This window comes from Mus musculus, chromosome 8 (genome assembly GCF_000001635.26).
Source record: "Mus musculus strain C57BL/6J chromosome 8, GRCm38.p6 C57BL/6J".
Classification (NCBI taxonomy): Eukaryota; Metazoa; Chordata; class Mammalia; order Rodentia; family Muridae; genus Mus; species Mus musculus.
In genome coordinates this window covers 16,003,862-16,023,133 of record NC_000074.6, presented here as the reverse complement: position 1 = coordinate 16,023,133, position 19,272 = coordinate 16,003,862, and the positions used below count along the sequence as shown (strand labels likewise).

General features: G+C 41.6%; 1 protein-coding gene across 4 annotated transcripts in view; it reads left to right on the top strand.

The window, feature by feature from the left end:
* Window positions 1–19,272, top strand: part of Csmd1 (CUB and Sushi multiple domains 1) — a 1,642,848-nt gene that overhangs the window by 1,512,252 nt on the left and 111,324 nt on the right. For all 4 annotated transcript variants that reach the window (XM_006508931.4, XM_006508930.4, XM_030243874.1 and 1 more), the window contains one exon: window positions 13,642–13,830. In XM_006508931.4, coding sequence (XP_006508994.1) covers window positions 13,642–13,830 — 189 coding nt within the window. The remainder of the gene's footprint in view (window positions 1–13,641; window positions 13,831–19,272) is intronic.

Sequence of the window (19,272 nt, the reverse complement as noted above, 5' to 3'; positions counted from 1 at the left end):
TTCTATCACTTATCCCTTATAGCCCTTTAGGACATGGACTGGACCAGAGGAGCCTACCGATATCAAAGGTAATACAGGCAGCCCCAAGGCACTTGAGCCTTCTTGTCTCAGCATCATGCCCTCTACTCTCTTTGATCCTTGCAAGATACATCAGTGTTTCAGTCACTGCTCTATTGCTGTGAAGAGACATCATTGCCAGGGCAACTCTTATAAAAGAAGACATTTAACTGGGGCTTTCTTTCAGTTCAGAGGTTTTTTTCATTATCATCATGGCACAAAGCATGATGGCACATAGGCAGACATGGTACTGGAGAAATAGCTCTACAACCTGATCCATAGGCAGGAGGAAGAAAGAGGGTGACCAGTCCTGGAATGGGCTTTTGAAACCTCAAAGTTCACCCCTAATGATTCACTTCCTCCAACATGGATATATCTATTCCAACGATGCCATACCTCCTGGTCCTTATAATCCTTTCAAACAGTTCTACTCCCTGGTAACTAAATATTCAAATATATGAGCTTATGGGGGACATTCTTGTTCAAATCACAACTCTCTGGAAAAAGAAGCAGTTCAGTAGCAAAGCATTCTCCTCTCTCACTCATCCAAACACAAAATCATTGAGAAAAGTTCCCCTCAGTTTATCCCAAATCACCTTTCAATTGTCAGAAAGCTTGGCATTTTTATTACACCTGAAATCATTTTGTTGGCCTTCTTCCAAATATTGTTAAATCAAATGAAGTTGAAAATGCTCATGGTTGACGCACTTGTTCTCCCTTTGTTTTATAAACAGTCCCCAGAAACAGGATTTTGGCATTTTATCACAGTGGCACACTGGCATTTAAGTTGGCTAGCTGGTGGTGTTCCTTAAATTGTTATCTGAAATGTTAACACAGACTTTCAGAATTGGTGTCTCTGAAAAAGAGGAATTCGGTCAGGAAGAAACTGAGGGAGATAACATTTTCACTCTCCTTCAGGGATTCCTATAGAACTCAGATCATGGGCACTCAATGGAAGAGCTATGCCTATTACCCTGCTATGGTTGACTTCCTTAGAATGATGGGTTTCACCTAAATCTTTCCATGTGTAGAGGTCATTAGTGCTACCCCCATCAGGACTCAGGTTCATTGCTCCTTCATGACCAAGTATAAAGTTATGTTTTGCTGGTACCCTAGGAGTCCTCTGGAAAGGAATCTTCAATAGTTTGTTGCCGTGGCTGCTGGATGATCCTGGGACCACGAGTGTCTCCAGGATTAAAAACTGGCATGTCAGCGGAGAAGTGTCTTACTTTATGTGTCTGAAATTTGGAGTGTTGTTTTTTTGTTTTTTGTTTTTTGTTTTTGTCTTGTTTTGTTCTATTTTGTTTTGTACTGCATAAGAACGAAACTAAGCCAACAGATGTCCTGGGCCTTCTCAAACTCTAGAATCAATTGTCTATGCATAGATTTAATAAAGATTCTACCAGAAGGAATAGTGTGGGAGAGTGATGGCCACTGCAGATCTACTCCATGCTCCAGTGGTACCTGCTTCATGCTGGTCCCCAGTGTGCCATGTGAATACTGTACTTGGTGATGTTTCTTCCCTAGTACTAAGGACCTGTATTCTACCACCTGTGCAATTTAGGGAAGTCCATGTACTATGTGGGGCCCTTCTTTATTAGGTTTGGATCTATGCTCTTAACTTCTCATTAAATGAAGTCTATTCCAGTCTCTACTCATTGCAGAAAGCACAGCCTGTCTATCCAATCCCTGCTAGTGCAGGTGCTGGCATGGATGCTGTCTGTCCTATCTTGGCAATGTTTGGTTTCATACTGGGTTCCTTTCTGGACTTTAATAAAATAGCAGTTTGTAAGGGAAATTTGAGTTCCCTGTTTAGATTCTTACTCTTGATAATAATTAGGAAAGGGACTCTGAAGGAAGTTCACTGATAACTGTATTGGGGTTTAAAACAGAAACAACTGAGCAGGCAAAGTGCAAACATTGCCAACTGCCAGGAAGGGGGAAAGGAGGGAGGAAAGCGATGTTCTATAAAATCAACCTCATGGTAGACTGGGAGTAGCCTCAAAGAATGAGAAAGTTCAAAGTACCAGTCAAAGCAGACCAAGACTTTGGAAAGAGAAAAGATTCAAAAGAAAAAGTCCATGCTTTAAGTAACTCAGAAAGGCAGACCAGTTTTGCAGATGTAGATAGAAGTGGGTCCATCAGCAACATCACCAAAGGAGGGGCTTCTCAGAAGAATGGATACACCATCTCATTAAAGGAATAAATATACCTCTCATCTCTTTAGCATGGGTTTATATGAAGCAACCTCCCTGAGGGGTTGGTCTCTAATCGGTAATTGATAGTCCCAGTTAGATTCACTCTTAGTTTAGTTTCATGGCTATCAGGTAAGACAGTAGAAAGCAATGCTTTAATCTTGGGAGAAAATCAGAATGTAGTATCTCCAGACACAGAGCCAGAAGCAAATTTTATTCTTTTGACCAGAATCCACTTCTATATGTGTTTACCGGAAGCCAATAGGATCTAAGGATCTAGAGTTTTCTGTCATACCCTCATATGTAGCCTCTAGTAAGGGTCTTCATTTTAAAAAGGTAAACCCAGACCTACTTTCTAGCATATCTGACTTCTGGCCAGGGCAGAACCAAGGCGCTTGTTTGAACACTTCTGAAATCTCTGGCTTCTGACGTGTGTGTGTGTGTGTGTGTGTGTGTGTGTGTGTGTGTGTGTGTGTGTGTGTGTCAGTGTTTAAGAGCTCTGGCTGGTATTGCAGAGGTCCCAGGTTCATGTCTGAGTAGTCACATGGCCGTTCATAACAGTTTGGAACTCTAGTTCCAGAAGCCTTCTTCTGGCCTTCTAGGCCATTAAACACTTCCGATGCACAGATATGCATGTGCTCAAACCAGACATGCATATAAAGAATAAACTTTTACAAAATCCACATTTTGGGGGGTTTTATTGTAAGGGAGGCACATGTGCTATTGCACATACATGGAGGTCAAGGGGCAACTTGCAGGGGTTGTTTTTCTCATTCCACTGTGTATATCACAGAGCTAGAGCTCAGGTCATAAGTCATAGCAGCAGCAAATGTCTTGACCTAATGAGCCATCTTGCCAGTGAATCTCCTCCTTTGAGACGCAGTCTCAATATATAGACCAGCCTGGATTTGATCTTAGAGAGATAAACATGTGGATGCCTCCTATGTGCTGGCATCAAAGGTGTGTGCCACCATTCCTAGTCCTTTCAAAATCAGGTCCTATGATGACCCCTTATGTATTGGATCCTGGAATGTGACTTGACCATCAGAATTCACAAAGGACATAACTTGTTTACCATGAGTTTCCTTCCAGCAGACATTTAAAATAACAAAGGTATAGGGACCACTTACCAAGGGAGAGTCATTAAAAAGAATTGAACCTTGTATTTAAAGTTCTTCCACTGGACTAGAGAGATGGCTCAGTGGTTAAGAGCACTGACTGCTCTTCTAGAGGTCCTGAGTTCCATTCCCAGCAACCACATGGTGGTAAAGTTTTTCCATGAGGTGTTGATATGCAAATCATTTCTGACTAAAGGCTTACCTCTTCTGCAGTTCTGTGCTATTGAAAAAAAAAGCCTTTAAAAAACACTCAGTCACAGTTTCCCTTTCAAAAGAAGGACCTAGTACTTCAGAGGAATGGCTTCTGTCCCATGCTGACAAACCCTTACAGTTTGGGCAGCATTTGTATGGAGTCTTTTAAACGTCTGGGTTCTGTGACTGTTTTGCTGGGATGAGGATGATCACCAGAAGGTAGCCTTGTGGCTCTAAGAGCCTTGCATGGCCCAGACATGATTAGAGGTACCTGTACATAGTGAACTCTACCTGAGAAGTGGTTGAGGTTTGAGGCCTTCTACAAGCTGGTTTGCTCCTGTGCTTCTGGAGTTTTTGCCCAAGATGTTTCATCTCTGGGTGGTGCATGTTGAGCCAGTCATCAGGGTTCCATATGTCTTCTACCTGCCTGTCTAGCCTGTGTATTAGTGCCTTGATAGACAGCATGATTTGTGCCCCTTTGGGGAAGAACTTTACCATCTCGGATGAGAGTCTGACCTCACAGAAGCATCTGATCTGGCTTTGGCTTGAGTAGAGTACTAGTATCTCAAGTGGCATTTAGGATACAAGAAAGATCTTGATAATGTGTTCAAGAGTGAGGTTCTCATGGTAATTATAAATAAAGGGCTGGACAATAAGGGGTCAATACCACAGGTTCTCTGAGTTTCCTAGCCTCTTCTCTCTAAGTCAGTGGTTCTCAACCTTCCTAATGCTGTGGCCCTTTAACACAGTTCCTCACGTTATAGTGACCCACAACCATAAAATTATTTCATTGCTACTTCATAACTATAATTTGATATGGTTATGAATCACAGTGTAATTATCTGATAGATTATCTGATATATGATCTTTGTAAAAAGGTAGGTTGATCTCCTATGGGGTCACAACCCACAGGTTGAGAACCACCACCTTAAGGACATTTTCAGAAAGAACAGCAGTTCAACCCCAGGGTCCACAGAAGCTCCATGCTAGGCTTAGGCCCCTAGAGATGGGACAGAGCTCTGTCAGCATGGGTGGCAGATAAAATGCTCCTTAGAAACCCTGGGTCTTAATCTTTGAAATATGCTTTCCTCAGGTCATAGAGAAGCTGTTCCTGTAGATGTGATTGGAGAGAGGTCAAGGAAAGGCAACCTGAGGAATCTTATCATGGTGTCCAGGCTCTGGTGATGCTGCTGAGGAGAGACCCTTACATGGAGGCTAAGGCACTCTTTGTCCTCTCCTTCCTATCATCCTGTGGTCAGACATGGCATGGCTGTTGTACCTCTGAATCAGATCCACAGTCAGACCAGACATGAGGCTAGGTTAAATCTCCTGATGACCCACCTCCAAGACTTCAGTCATATTTCTGAGTCACAAAGCTCTGCTTCATCCTTAGTTGACACTGAAGCTAGGGGATATTTGTTTTGTTTCTGTACTCAACATACGTTGGTAAGAAAACTAGACCTCTGTTCTCAAAAAATAGCCTGTGGGTAGAGCCTCATGGGTAGAGCCTCATGGGTAGAGCCTCATGGGTAGAGCCTCATGGGTAGAGCCTCATGGGTAGAGCCTCATGGGTAGAGCCTCATGGGTAGAGTGCTGAGGCCCTGTGGCAGTGGAAACTGACACACATATTAACTCTTCCTTTGAAGGTCAGGTTCATATGTGAAATACCTCAGAAATAGTAACTGAGGTAGTGGGGAGTCCAGCAATAGTGCATACTTTAGATGAGTTTACAGTGAGTTTTAGCTATTGTAAATATACTCTCAGAGTACTTATGTGATAAGAACACTTAACTATGGGAGTTCAGACATAGGAAAACAAAATTATAATCTCTGCCACATGTACCCTATTTCTTGCATCCATGTCCATCTTGTTCAAGCCCTTTTTTACTCTGGTTTGTAAGTGAAGGAAGAGTGAAACCACTCTGCCATTAGAAAATAATGTTAATTGGGCATCAAACCACCATGGGTATCTCTTGAAGGACAGAGAAATGCAAAATTGTGGAAAAGCATGCAGATGTACATGATAGTCAGCAGGATCGAGTGCTTTCTGTTGATGCAAGCTGTTTCTACTAACTGGTAACTAGATATCCTTACCAGAGCTTGATGACTGTTAGAGGTGCTAAGAAAGCTCTGGTAAACAGAAACTTATATTTTGAGATTCCTGAGGAATGTTGAGTTTAGGCTTCTATTATCCAGTAACAGCCCTTCTATTTACCTGGTCATAGTTCTTCTGTTTAGGGCATTATCACTAGGACTGCCATTTTATGGCCCATTTTGGAAATAACACTGTTGAAGTATTAATGTTCATTGTTAACCATTCTCTTATAATTCATTGCATTAGAGTAAATTTCAGTGTTAATTAGCATAATTTTAATTTCTGAGCCAATAAAAAAACTATTACCTAGTTACGTCTCAAACCATTGGCCAACTCCAGCAGATTCGGCACTTTTGAGGTATCCCTCTTCTCGAGTGCCCTGATGCTGCATCCAGCATTTTAGTTTCCTTGAAATAAAGCTGAGTACAAGACCTCAAAAACAGAGCCCCATACTAGCACTGCTCGCCAAACTACTTCATCTGATAGAATTTTACTGTTGGCTGGTACTTTTGATAATCTCCAGGTCTCTGAAAGTTATTTTAATCTAAGCTAACTGACTCATAAACAAGTTAACCTCATGTAAAGCCTACTTAGGAATTATCAAGACAAAAGGTCACATATTGGTATGGTTTGTGCTTTTAGAAATTACTGATGTCTGGAATTAGATGCTACACAATTCAAGGGGTGCATATAGGTTGGCTTCCCTTCTTCTTGTAACTTAAGATTTGGAAACATTTCCCTGGATAAGACATTGGGGTTGTATGGAGGCAGCCTTTTTAGTGGAGGTAGACTCTGACTCAATGTGACTGTGATGTCACCTGTTTAGCCATCTGGAATCGGATCTTTGGAGACTCTTGAAGGACATACATATAGGCATCTACTTGGCTGAGCAAATATTTTATCTTCTCGACACTCGGTTTTTAAATATTCACATTAAAGATGTTACTAAAAGCATAATTTATTATAATTCATTTTTTATAACTAGAAAGCATGAAATCAGTTATGTAATGAAGAATGACACAATGAACTTGAGACATGCTCATTTCTCATAGACTGTCATACCTAACAGGGATGATGGTGTAATGGTTTACTGGTGTTTGTCATTGTATAAAATGTAGAGATTGGCAAACAGACCCTGACATTGATTTGTTAGACACATAGACACCCCTACTTACTACACAAGATTTATAAGCTTTGGGTACAATCAATAACTCATAAGAAGATGCATATATCTTGAGGACATGTCTTGTCATTCACAGTGATGTCTGCAGTCAGTGTCTTATTCCTCAGCTTTGTCATATATTCTTGGCTGCTTAAAGGTCAAAAATGCTACTTGTGGTTAGAACTGTCTTGAAGTTAAATGACTTAGCCAAGAGACTTTGCTATTAGTAATGTGAAATATTTGTGTCCTTTTCTAAGTGAAGCATTAGGAAAGGTGAGGGTATGTGACTATTTTTTATTGAGCTAGGCATCAGTCTGAAAATGAAACAGACATTAGAACAATCACCATTGGTTCCATTGACTGTCACAGGAGGCTCTTATAAAACAGGAAGACTAGGGATGGGCATAAATAGTAGCTGTTGTCTCAGCTTCATGTGAAGGGTAAGGCTACATGCTGCAGTGCTTGGTACTTCGATTGAGAAAGTACGAAAGGTTGTCATGTTGAATAACTTCCTTTTCCTTAGATATGCTTTTTGGTGATGTTAATTCTCTCTCTCTCTCTCTCATTATTAACTTTCCTTGAAATAATAATTGTCCAATTATGAAAACCTTAAAACTAACTTTGTGTACTTCAGGCACCAAAAGAGTAAATATATTGAGTATATGTATAAAGTGTGTGTGTGTCCATCCGCATATGCACGCACCAAGTACACATAATTTTTAAAGACTATGGGATATGGAAAATCAGCTTGTTTATTATTACAATGAGAAAGCTTTGACTTTTTTGTATGTGAATTAACTTTAGAGAGGGGAGTTATAGTTTGCAGCAACCAATTAGCCTCTCTGTGCAATGTACATTGAAGAGTCTGTTTTGATATACAAACACACTAACTGTTGCTACGGACACAGACATCATTTACATCATCACTGACAAATAAAGCTGATATAATTTTGAAACTCAATCCTTTTTTTTTTTTTTTCTCCACTACGATGTTGTGAACACCTTGGAGTTCCATGGGACTCCTTGGCAGGGGCACCCTGCTTTCCTCTCACCTAAGTGCATGTTCTTCTGTGTATGAGGCTCTTGACTGAAGAGGGATTGGAGTAAGAATGCTTCCAGCTGTGGGCAACAAATGGCTAAGTCAGTCCCATCTCCTCCAGAGTGTTCTTTATTATGCTAGAAGAAGTCCATCTAAGTAGGGATTCTCTAATCTCTAGACTAGACTCTTAGAGAGGAGGGCCCAGTGTTCAAGATTTACCACTTTTCTTGCTATATGACACTTCTGAAGGGAAAAGAACCATTTCTGTCACCTTCTTTCATCTCTCTTTTGTCACTTTTGGAACAGAAATCCTTTGGGCCAATAGAGAGAAAAATTATTGTATGTCATGAAAGTTGTTCATTTACTTTATGGTGAACCAAAACATGAGATACCATTGTGGTCCAAGTTATGAGAAGCAATTTGGTTAAAGATGTTCTAGATATGACCTCAGGCAGCCCAGGGTTTGGATTGGGTAGTGATTGTAGTAATAATCTGGCTGATTTCATCAGGAGATACTGGGACTAGCAATCATATAACCGGTGAGATTGTGTACAAGGCAAGTATTGCTGAGAGCTATGATCGTATCCCTGGTTACTGAGGGAGGTGCCAGCCAGCCAGTCTCCAAGAAGAGCCAACAGGAATAACTTGCAAGCTTATGTGTGTGCTTGACTGAGAAATTGTGTGGGCCACCATCTGTAGCTTAGATGCTATTAGAGAAGAAAAACCTCTTTTTCCAACTATTATAATAGCCTGCAGCTATTGGCATAGAATCGTGAGTTTCAGGCTGAAAGGCCACTTTAATTCCCCAATTCAAGCTTGTCACAGAGGCTGATTATGTGGCTAGAAATGGCTGCTGCCTTCAGCCCCAGCTTCATCCATCCCTACAGAAAACCCAATTATAGTTCTTAAATTATCCAGCAAGCTGTACAACAAAGTTAATAAAATGCAGTGTGTGTGTGTGTGTGTGTGTGTGTGTGTGTGTGTGTGTGATGTTCACTAGGGATATCTAAGAGGAATGACCTTATTTAGTGATAGTTTTGTGTGTGATACTTGTATGTCAAGCCTCCAGGACACAACTGAACTCTGTATGGTATTCCCAATGACGACTAGGTTAGATTGCAGGTAGTTTCACTTGCTTTTCCTTTCTTGAAAATGGGCAATCACCTTTCATTTTGCTTATTTCCTTGGGGGTGTTACAAGCAGTCTTATTAGCTGTGTTGAAGGGTGGGTTTTCCCATCACATTCATTGTGTCCAAAGTAAAGTTGAGTGGGGCAGGTGATTTTATTCTAAAAGAAAAAAAAAGTGTATATTGGAAAAAGGATCTCGGTCCACAGCTGAGCACAGCATGGGATTTCTCTTGTGGAGAGCCTATTTCTACAGAGTCATTTGAGGCTTAAGCCACATTGTGAGGGTGAATGGCAGTCACAGTGTGGATACACTTCGGGTTCTCAGGAAAAGGCTACATCTATAGCCTTCAGAATGGGGGGGGGGTGCCTTAGAGGCAGAGGTGGCCCTGTGGTATGTGGTTTGCAGAGCATTCTAAAGAGACTCACAGCCAAATAACAGATTGTGGATAATAGGGACTGATATGTTGGGGTATGGATCAGGATCCCCGTTGGGGGTTATTAGTCCCATTAGTGAAAGAATCTACCATTGAATCAAACAGAAACTTTAAGTCCATTTTATAAGAGTTTAAAAGAAAAAAAATCTCATGGTAGGCAGCTGTAAATCTCAGCAGCTGTATGGCAGAGGCAGGGAAGAGGGTGGGGGGGGGCATGCCTTTTAAAACAGAATGGAAATTAGACACATTGTGGACAAGCAGCCCCATGGCAGGAAGGGAGAAGAGAAGGGACATCCAAAGTGTTAGGCAAAAAAGATAAGCGTGTTAAGGTAAACATGCTTGGAATAAAAGATAGAAAGGAAAGAGGGAAAGGGATGCTTTTCCGAATAATCCAGGAAAGCAGACAGACTTAAAGTTTTATAAGGGTGTTGGCCATAAGCTTCTACATGAGGGTTGGGTTCTAAGAAGGGAAAGTTCACCACTTCATTATTTGCTCTGCCCATGTCCTTAGCATGGCCTAACATGGGTTCATATCCACAGAGCTGGCCCTGAGTTAAAATAATAAACCACTCAGCTGGAGTGTTTAGTCTCTACCAGGCCAGAGAGCCTAATATCTTGACCAAGAGGTTTTTCATATATATATATGTACATATACATATATATATGAAATTATTGTATATATTTAATTTATTAAATTATTATAAATAAGATAAATATTAAATATAAATATAAATGTTATAATTATTAAATATAAAAATAATAAATAATATATAAATATATATATTAAGTCTAGATTCTGCATAAGAGAGAAAATGTACAAGATGTGTCTTTCTGAGCAGGGCTCCTTTTCTTCACATCTGTTTTCTTGTGCAGGGCACCTGCTTCATTGGATGGCTCGTTCCCTACGCTACTCTGGGCTTTTTTGACCAACACTTTGGATTTCCCTATTCTTCTTTGAAGCTCCTTCCCCACTCTAGTCCATGACCAAGGGGTCTTTTGAGATGAGTGAGGTTCTAGAATCTCTTCTAATTCATGTTTTCTCACTCTTGGTCACTGAGGATGCTTCCAGGCTCCTTAGAGACACTACAGAATTGCACACATAATAATGTGTAAAGGCAAGTGGGGCCAACAGCTCAGCTTTAGCATTTTTATAAATTGCCATCCACAGAGAGGTTCAACCATGGAATTCCATTGCTATCTGTGAAGCATCTTTCTGATGCTGAAGATGAATAGAAGGACACACACTGGAATGTGTCCCCATAGAATATGTCGCCATAGTACACATGCAACTCAGCTGCTTCATTCCATCCTCATAACCTCACTGTAAGCTGCACATTATTTACTTTCCTCTTCTCTATGGGCAAATGTCTGAGATGACCATGTTAAAGAAAGGGTGACTGCAGAGGCTCAAGCCATGGCCACTTGGTCTATTGTGCTTGGACAGAACCTAGAGCATGCACATTTCTTCCAGATGACCTGAATTCCATTCTAAGCACATGTCAGGTGGCTGAGCCACCTGCCCCTATAGCTCCAGGGGATCCAACACTTCTAGCCTCCATGAGCACCCACAAACATGGTGCATACTATAGAGGCACAGGTGTATTCATTATTAAAAATAAATTGAAATTTAAAAAAAAGGAAAAGAAACAGAAAGAGAAGCAGACTGGGGAGCAGCTGTATCACTTGAAAGTCACCGATATTACTGACTTTCTCTAGCCATTTAACCCTTCCCTGTAGTTTCCACAACTTCCCCTAATAGGCTATCAGCTAGGGACTGTGCTAAAGTACATGAGCCTGTGGGAGTTTCATATTGAAACCATGACAAGCTGACAGCGTTGTAAGCTAAAGATGTATTTAACGCACAGGTCAGTGGAGCATTTCAGATTAGCATCACAACATACTGTTGAGTGTGGGTGGTTTCTCCTAGCAACCGCAGAGCTGGGTGGTATCTGAGGCTCCCTGTCACTGCCCACAATCATAAGAGAGGATTGTGCCACTCACTAGCCCAAGAGAAGAACTAAATTAGGAACCAAAACTGTGGTATCTCTTCAACACCTTTTAAAATTCGTGAGCCCTGCACTGTGTGTGTTCAGTATTATGTCAGATATTATTTGTTTAGACTTTTGGATTGCCTTAATGTAAATAATGCTGCAACTGACATACTAAAATACTTAGCTTTTTCTACTTTGAAATTATCCTCAGGACAGAGATTTCTGCAAACAGTACTGCTAGTGTAAGTATGAACACAGTCTTCCCATGATGCTCTTGTGAAGGGGTATGGCCTTAAATGAGAGATCCCGTGACCACTGCATTCTTACATCCTAAAGAGAAAGCATCCCATGGTAGTACCTCCCCAAATAAGAATAAACCGTTGATAATAATGAAAATCCATATTTCTCAATGTTTGGCAATTGTTCTTTAAGACTCTCTTCAGAGAGAATGGTCAGATCTTTGAGATTATAGCCAGCCTCTATTGGATGTGCCCACCTGGCATCTTTCCACAAGGCCTCTGTAGGAATGCTGAGACCTGAAGGTCTCACTACACAGCAGGTACTCTCAGATCTGTCTCATAGGTCTAAACTTCTGTCTGCCTCCCATTCTAGTGCTGTGGCTTCATGCTTCATTTGATGAATTTCCTTGCAGTGTGCTCATTCATTTCCCCAGCCTGCTTGTGAGCCTTCAGATTCATTTCTCCTATGGCCTCTCAACCTCAAGTAGTTCAATATGAAGACAGAAAGCCTTTGTATTTGATGCATCACAACCCAGAGTACTTTCTGGTATGCTTTTTAAAATTAATTTCAAGCCACACACTTGCCTCTGATGGTGGAATGGACAGTTTATATGCACACTGGGTTCTACTTCACACTTTTGTGAGTCTGTCACATCTTTTCCATTATCCTTAAGTGTTCTATTGTCTGTGAGAGGATACCTAGGACTTCTGATCTTTCTAACAGTGTTTGAGGAGATTGTCTGGCCTCTGTGTTAATTACCTCTGTGTCACTGTGACATATTGTCAGAAGTAAGCATCTTAAGGGAAAGGGTTTATTTTGGCTGATGGTTGTGGTGAATTCAGTTCACGGTTACCTTGACCCAGTGTGCTTGGAGAAAACATCATGGTGAAGAGAATGTGTGGAGAAGGTGATATGCTTCATGGCGGCTAGGAAGGAATATGTGAAGAAGGGACCTGTGTAAAGATGATCATCACAGTCATGTACCAATTGCCATTCCTCCAGCTACATCTCCATGTCCCAAACTGTCCACCACCACCACTCTACACTCTACCCGATGACATTCAGCAAGGAGCCTGTACACGTCATGGAAGGGAGACTAAGTCACCTCCTCCTCCACAGTGGTTTCTCCAGTATGTCACCTGACTTGGATTCTTATAGTCATTGATTGCTCCAGAGACAAAAAGACAGCATAGTGTGGAATGTTTAGCTCTGAGACTCTACTAGCCAGAATGACACATGATGTGCAGAGTAGCTCATATTCCTGATTCGTGGGAAAACTTGTAGCCATAGCATGGGAACAGCATAGGGTGTCGTCCTGGAATCTTTACTCAGACATATTTATATATTTAAGACAGAGAATCACTCTGGAGTCAAGGATGACTTTGGCCTCGCAAAGCACCAATTGCCTCTACTTTCCATGCTTCTATAAAGGCATGAAAACCCACATCCAGTAGAACATAATTATTTTAATGATAAACCACAACGGTTATTATAGCATTTATGCAAAGAGTAATTGCTAGCTTTGTGGCTCCACGGTTCTATTTTTCTAGAAAACATAAAATGAAGTAGATGTCCTGTATTATTTGTACTAAATGACTGAGTTAAATAAAATGAAGCATGGTTTGATCTGGAAGCAGGGAGAACATGGATATGTCTTGTTACAATCAAAGAAACACTGGGTCTATATTCACTCAGCATTTCAGACAGGTCTGTTTGCCACAGTTTCTATTCTTTTCTAACTTGACTTACACATGTGATTTCCTGCCAATGCAATAAACCATGTCAGATTCCTTTTAATGCACACACTAAGTGGTCACTAACTGCCTGTGACTATAATTCCCCTCCTACTAATTATCAGTTGCTTCATTCAGGATGGAACAGACAGTTTTAGACACATCCTCGGGAGCTGACTGCACTTATGTTCCTCCTCTATAGTCCTTTTGAGCCCAACCCCTGCTTGGGAGCTTGATGTTGTCTATTTCTCATTTCAGCTTATGAGTTACAGAACTGCCCAGATCCACCCGCATTCCAGAATGGGTTCATGATCAACTCGGATTACAGTGTGGGCCAGTCGATCTCCTTTGAGTGCTATCCTGGCTATATCTTGCTTGGCCACCCTGTGCTCACCTGCCAGCATGGAACTGACAGAAACTGGAACTACCCTTTCCCACGGTGTGACGGTAGGCTCCTCATCTCTCTTGGGGACAAGTGAGCTTCTCACAGGGAACATAGTGCAGGGATGACTGGATGAATGTGCCCTACTGCATTATTTCAGCCAGCAGATAAGTATCGAGGATCTACAATATACTCTACTAGATATTTCAGAAAGATATCATACAGTAGGCAATTGAAAGAACATACAGACTTTACACTTAAGGAAATCATAAAGACAACGAAGTATTAAATACAAACACTAAAATCTCAGCAGCAGACTCAGGAGCCTGCCCCAAAATCATCACAGGCCCCGAAAAAGAAAACAGGAGTTAGTAAGGCGCCTTAACCTTCACAAGGGTTACCAGGGATGGTGGTGATAGCGGATTTAGCCCTGGGAAGTCGTTGTTTATTAGTAGCTACTGGTCTTGTTGCTGTGACAAGTTTCATGACAAAAGCAACTTAAAGAAGGGAAGGCTTACTCTGACTAGAACTTGAAGGGATCTTCCTTCCATGAGGAAGCCATGGCGGCTGAAACAGGGGGCATCCAGGCAGGAAGCAGAGAGGAGGAAACGCTGGTACTCAGTTCACTTTCTCCGTTTCATACAATCCAGGATCCCAGCCTATAGGGTAGTACTGCCAACATTTGCGGTAGATCTTTCTATTACCCTAATATAGAAAACCCCTCACGGTGCACCCAGATTCCCTGTCCATGCTGGATTGAAATCTCTCCTACTTGGCATGGACCCCTCACAGGTGCACCCAGAGGCTGTTTCCATGCTGGACTGAACTCTCCCCTATTTGACCTGGAGGTTAATCATCACACTATTGTCTACTCAGCCTCTATAGTAATCTCAATTCGCATCTGTGTTGCAGGAAAGAAATTGCTCATGTTCATGAACGACTCAGCTCACGGCCTTTGCCCAGAGACAAAACACATGCGGTAGAATAAACAACATTAGTAGAAGCACACAGTAGGAATTCTTCCAGAAAACTGAAGTCTAACTGTGTGGGTTGTTATGGAGTTGTTAGGATCTGTGCCTGGGCCCTGGCAACTCTAGGGTCCTGGGCTTGGCTTCCTATTCTCAGCAGGCCAACAACAACACAAGTAATTGTGACACTTTTGTAGACATATTGGGGTGAGAAGTAAAGGCATGGCGACCCCAACCACTGAGACCCTACTTGGGGTCCTGACATGAGGCTTAGGTGTAGGCAGAAGGAAAAGAGCTGTAAATAATTACATAGTTCTTGTCAAGGTTCAGTCCTGGCCATCACTGACTGATTATGACTCTTCCTTCTCCCAGACTTTTGCCTGGGGCAATTTCAATTTCTTGTCCCCACATTATTTCAGGAGGCTGAGAGCCACAGGGAGGGGCACCATCCTGTCTTCAGCATACCTCCATCAGCCAGGCAGGATGCTTAGAATTTTGACTCTGGTTCCTAAGAGCTGCTAGCATCAGGGTGATGAGCACCAGGGTGTTGAGTGTGGTCTAGGCTTACAGCCTGCCCTGCCTCTGAGCAGACATTACACTGTCCTGCTTCACTGGGGCATCCTGACTTTTAGCATGACTTACGCATCTCTGCAATGACAAGCTAAAACAAACTGGTGATGTGGAGCATCTAGGAGGAGGCGTCTGCAACAGGATTACTGCTAAGGCTGGACCCTGCATTACAGATGCAGCACCTTCCAATGAATAATAATGGGATCTCTAGGGAACTTTGAAATGCTAAGCACCTCTTCTATCTATAGCAGGGGAAGGGAAGGTGCCTAGCTATGGATTTTTACCCAAGCAGGAATAAATAAATAAATAAATAAATAAATAAATAAATAAATAACTGTGGTGTCCTTTTAATCCTTATCTTACCTATATTTTCCATTCTGATAATCTTAAGAACAACTATAAATGTAAAATAAGCCTCTTGGCTGTAGTTAAAAATTCAGATACTTATTTAATTACATATGAAATAACTTTTGAATGAGTTTGAGGGTTTTGTTGGTTTCTTCTTCATTAAGATATTTTAAGTAGTATTTTCACCGGCTTTCCATTTAGAAACTCTAGTTCAGCAGTGAGAGTGCAGTTCACCGCAACAGACACTGAGCATGAAAAGACCATGTATTGAGCCCCATCTTCACCAAAGCAGCAGCCCCAATAACATCCTCTCTGATTAGCAGCTCTCGATTACTTTGGAATTATGAGGTTTTCAATCTGTTTTGGTTTCTAGTCTCCATTTGAATCCTTTTAATTCACACATAACAGGTCAATTTCTTGGCTTTACATTAATATTAATCAGAAACTATTTGGGTTTTTTTTATGCTTGATTTTTCTAAGATGGAGAGAACTGCTGAATAGAATTAGGAGTCTGCATTGTTCGTTGTGGTTTGAATGTGATGCCATCGTCATTGGCATCCTCTTTAAATTTTAAAATAGTTTATTTTGTGCGTATCTGTGTATGTCTGGGTGTAGTGTACAGTGCATGTGTGGACAGCGTGGAGGTTAGAGGTCAGCACTGGTTTAGTTCTCAGCTTTAGTTTTGGAGACAAGGTCTCTTATTGAGCCCAGAATGCACTGATAAGCTAGAACTCTCGAGGTCTTCCTGCCCCTTCTAACACCGACGTCACATAAGGCTATTTCCAGGATTCCTGGGGAATACAAATTCATCAGTGCAGTTTGCCACTGAAGATAGATACAGAACTGTGTGAGGAAGTTGTGTCGCCCTCTAGAGTCAATGCGAGATAATGCATTGACTGCCTGTTTGGGGAAATCTAGTTTGTGCCCAAGGATTTCTGACTTGGCTGTGTGCACAGTCATGACTGACCTGAGCAGCTCACTGATTAACGATGCTGAGTCTCCTGGCTTGTCCTTCGGGGCCAGGCTGTCTCTGCACTACTCCTTCAGGAGAGGCTACTGCATGCTTCTGCGCTGCCTCCCAGGATGCCTAGCTCTCTGGGCACACCCCTCACTAAGCAAGGATGTGCTGCACACCTTGACCTTCTGGCTAAGATCAAGTGCAATATTATATGTTAATTCCTAGCAATAGTGTCACAAATTTTAAGATACCCTGAAGCATACCAACGTTGTGAAATTACGTCATAACTATTGAATTCAATTAGAAGGACTATGCAGGATTTTCTAATAAGCATTCAATACAGGTTTAGTATCCTCTCCATATTGGGTTAAGTTTTTAATAATTAGCATAGAGTTTTAATGCAAAAATTGTTTTGCCTATAAAATGCTAAAACTAGAGTCAGTGTTTGCTAAGGATTGGATATTATAGTGATGCCACTCACTCTCTGTTCAAACTACAAGTTTGCCTTATGCAGAGAACACAGCATCCTGCAACCCTACGCCTCTCTTAGCATGTTCTTTGTGATCCAGGGTGATTCAGCCATGCCCCACTTCTGGGCAAGGCAGGAGTTTTCTCCTTTGTAGGACAGGACTTTGAAGACTTTGAACACTTTCGTCAGAGGTCCAATCCAGTGAGGCTCAAAACCTTTCAGAAGAAAAATATAGGTTCTTGGAGAGACATCTGAGTTTCTGCATTAGAAACTGTACAGCTCAGACCAGTCATATTGAATAATGCTGGACTTGAATGCAACCACTCTCACCATTAGACTGAACCAATTCACATTAATATGCTGAAAATATTTAGAGGCTAAGTTGTATAAGGATCTGCTAAATAAAATTAGTATGTTTTTAGTTTACATAAGTAAAAACTGTAATCAAAGAACATACCAATGAAAGCAAATACATAAAAAAATAAATCTTAATAAGAAACTGAAGGCATTCCTGTCCAGTTTTCTATTATTGTTTGTGGCTTCACAATATGCACCATGACACTCTTATAAAGACAACTGTGGAGTTGGTTCTCTATCCACCTTCGCTTGGGTTTTGGATAATGAACTCAGGTTGTTGGATTACATATGTGCCTCTCTCTGCTGAGAAGTTTAGCATTCTCTTCCCTTCTTTCCTTCCTTTCTCTCTTCCTTTCTTCCTTTCTGTCTTCCTTATTTCCTTTCTCTCTCCTCCCATTTAATCCAGGCTGTCCTCAATCTTCATGTGTTCTCCTGCTTCTGCCTTCTTAATGCTGGAATTGCAGACACACACACCATCCCTAACTCAAAATATGATCGTTTTATTGCCACTAACATAATTGCATAGGAATCAGTTCAAAACCATTTATAATTGTCAATATATACTTTAAAACTAAAGGTAGATTTGTAGTTATAAATTTAGTTCAAATTTTTCTGGTATCTTAAAATTTGTTTATTATTCTTTTATGTGTATGGATGTTCTGCCCACATATATCTATACAACACCTGTGTATCCACTGGAAAATGACCACTCAACCTACATGTTAAGTGGTCACAATACAATAATAAGATCAACTTGAAAAGCAAAAGGTCACAAGGGAAACTGAGCCATATATCAATGTGAGGTAATACTCATGAACATGTAAGAATGCTGGTACAGCCAGTCCCTACAGAATGGACAGTGCTGTACCATCTATGGGCTGTCAGCTCCTTGCTGTTCATTGAGAATAGATCTCCCAACAAAGGCTAGTGGAGGGAGACTACCGGGCCCAAGGAGGAGTGCAGGCTCTGCCTTCCAGTATCCAACAGAATGATGAGGAAGATCTTGGATCCACCATATAGATGATCCAGCAAGAGCTCCTGGGAAGACTCTAAGGAGGTGGTGACAGTAAATTGGATTAAAAGCCAAGTCCATTCCCATAGCTAGATAGAAGGAAAACAGATTGTCCATGTAGAAAAGAGCTCAGCACACAAGTCTGGAGGGGAGGGAGCTCCATCCTCAAGGGCAGTAAGTGGCTGCTGAGGATAGTGTGTGGTAAGGTCATTTACAGACCCCAGGTGTCAGCTGGCTCTGCCCCTCATCCACTTATGACCAGAAGTGAGCATAGGAGGGATGTTTGCTCTACTACATTTCAAATCCAGGCTTGTCTGACTCCAAAAACCTACCTAATCATTCCACTATTAAATTTCTAAAAAGTACTACATAACCTTTTCTCTTCCTGGGTGATCTAGAGTTAAGTCATTTCAGTCTCTCATCTTTTATTGAAACCAGCATGTGACTAAAATGTCTCAGTCACAAGGTATCTCAGAGCTTTGAGTCTACCATTCCCCTTTCTCTCTCCTCTCCTCTCCTCTCCTCTCCTCTCCTCTCCTCTCCTCTCCTCTCCTCTCCTCTCCTCTCCTCTCCTCTCCTCTCCTCTCCTCTCCTCTCCTCTCCTCTCCTCTCCTCTCCTCTCCTCTCCTCTCCTCTCCCTCCCTCCCTCCCTCCCTCTCTCTCTCTCTCTCTCTCTCTCTCTCTCTCTCTCTCTCTCTCTCTTGTGTGTGTGCATGTGCATGCATGTGTGCATGTGTGTGTGTGTGTGTGTGTGTGTGTGTGTGTGTGTGTGTGTTGTGTCTTCACAGCATCTATATTCCAAGATTTTTGTGACAAAAAATTGAC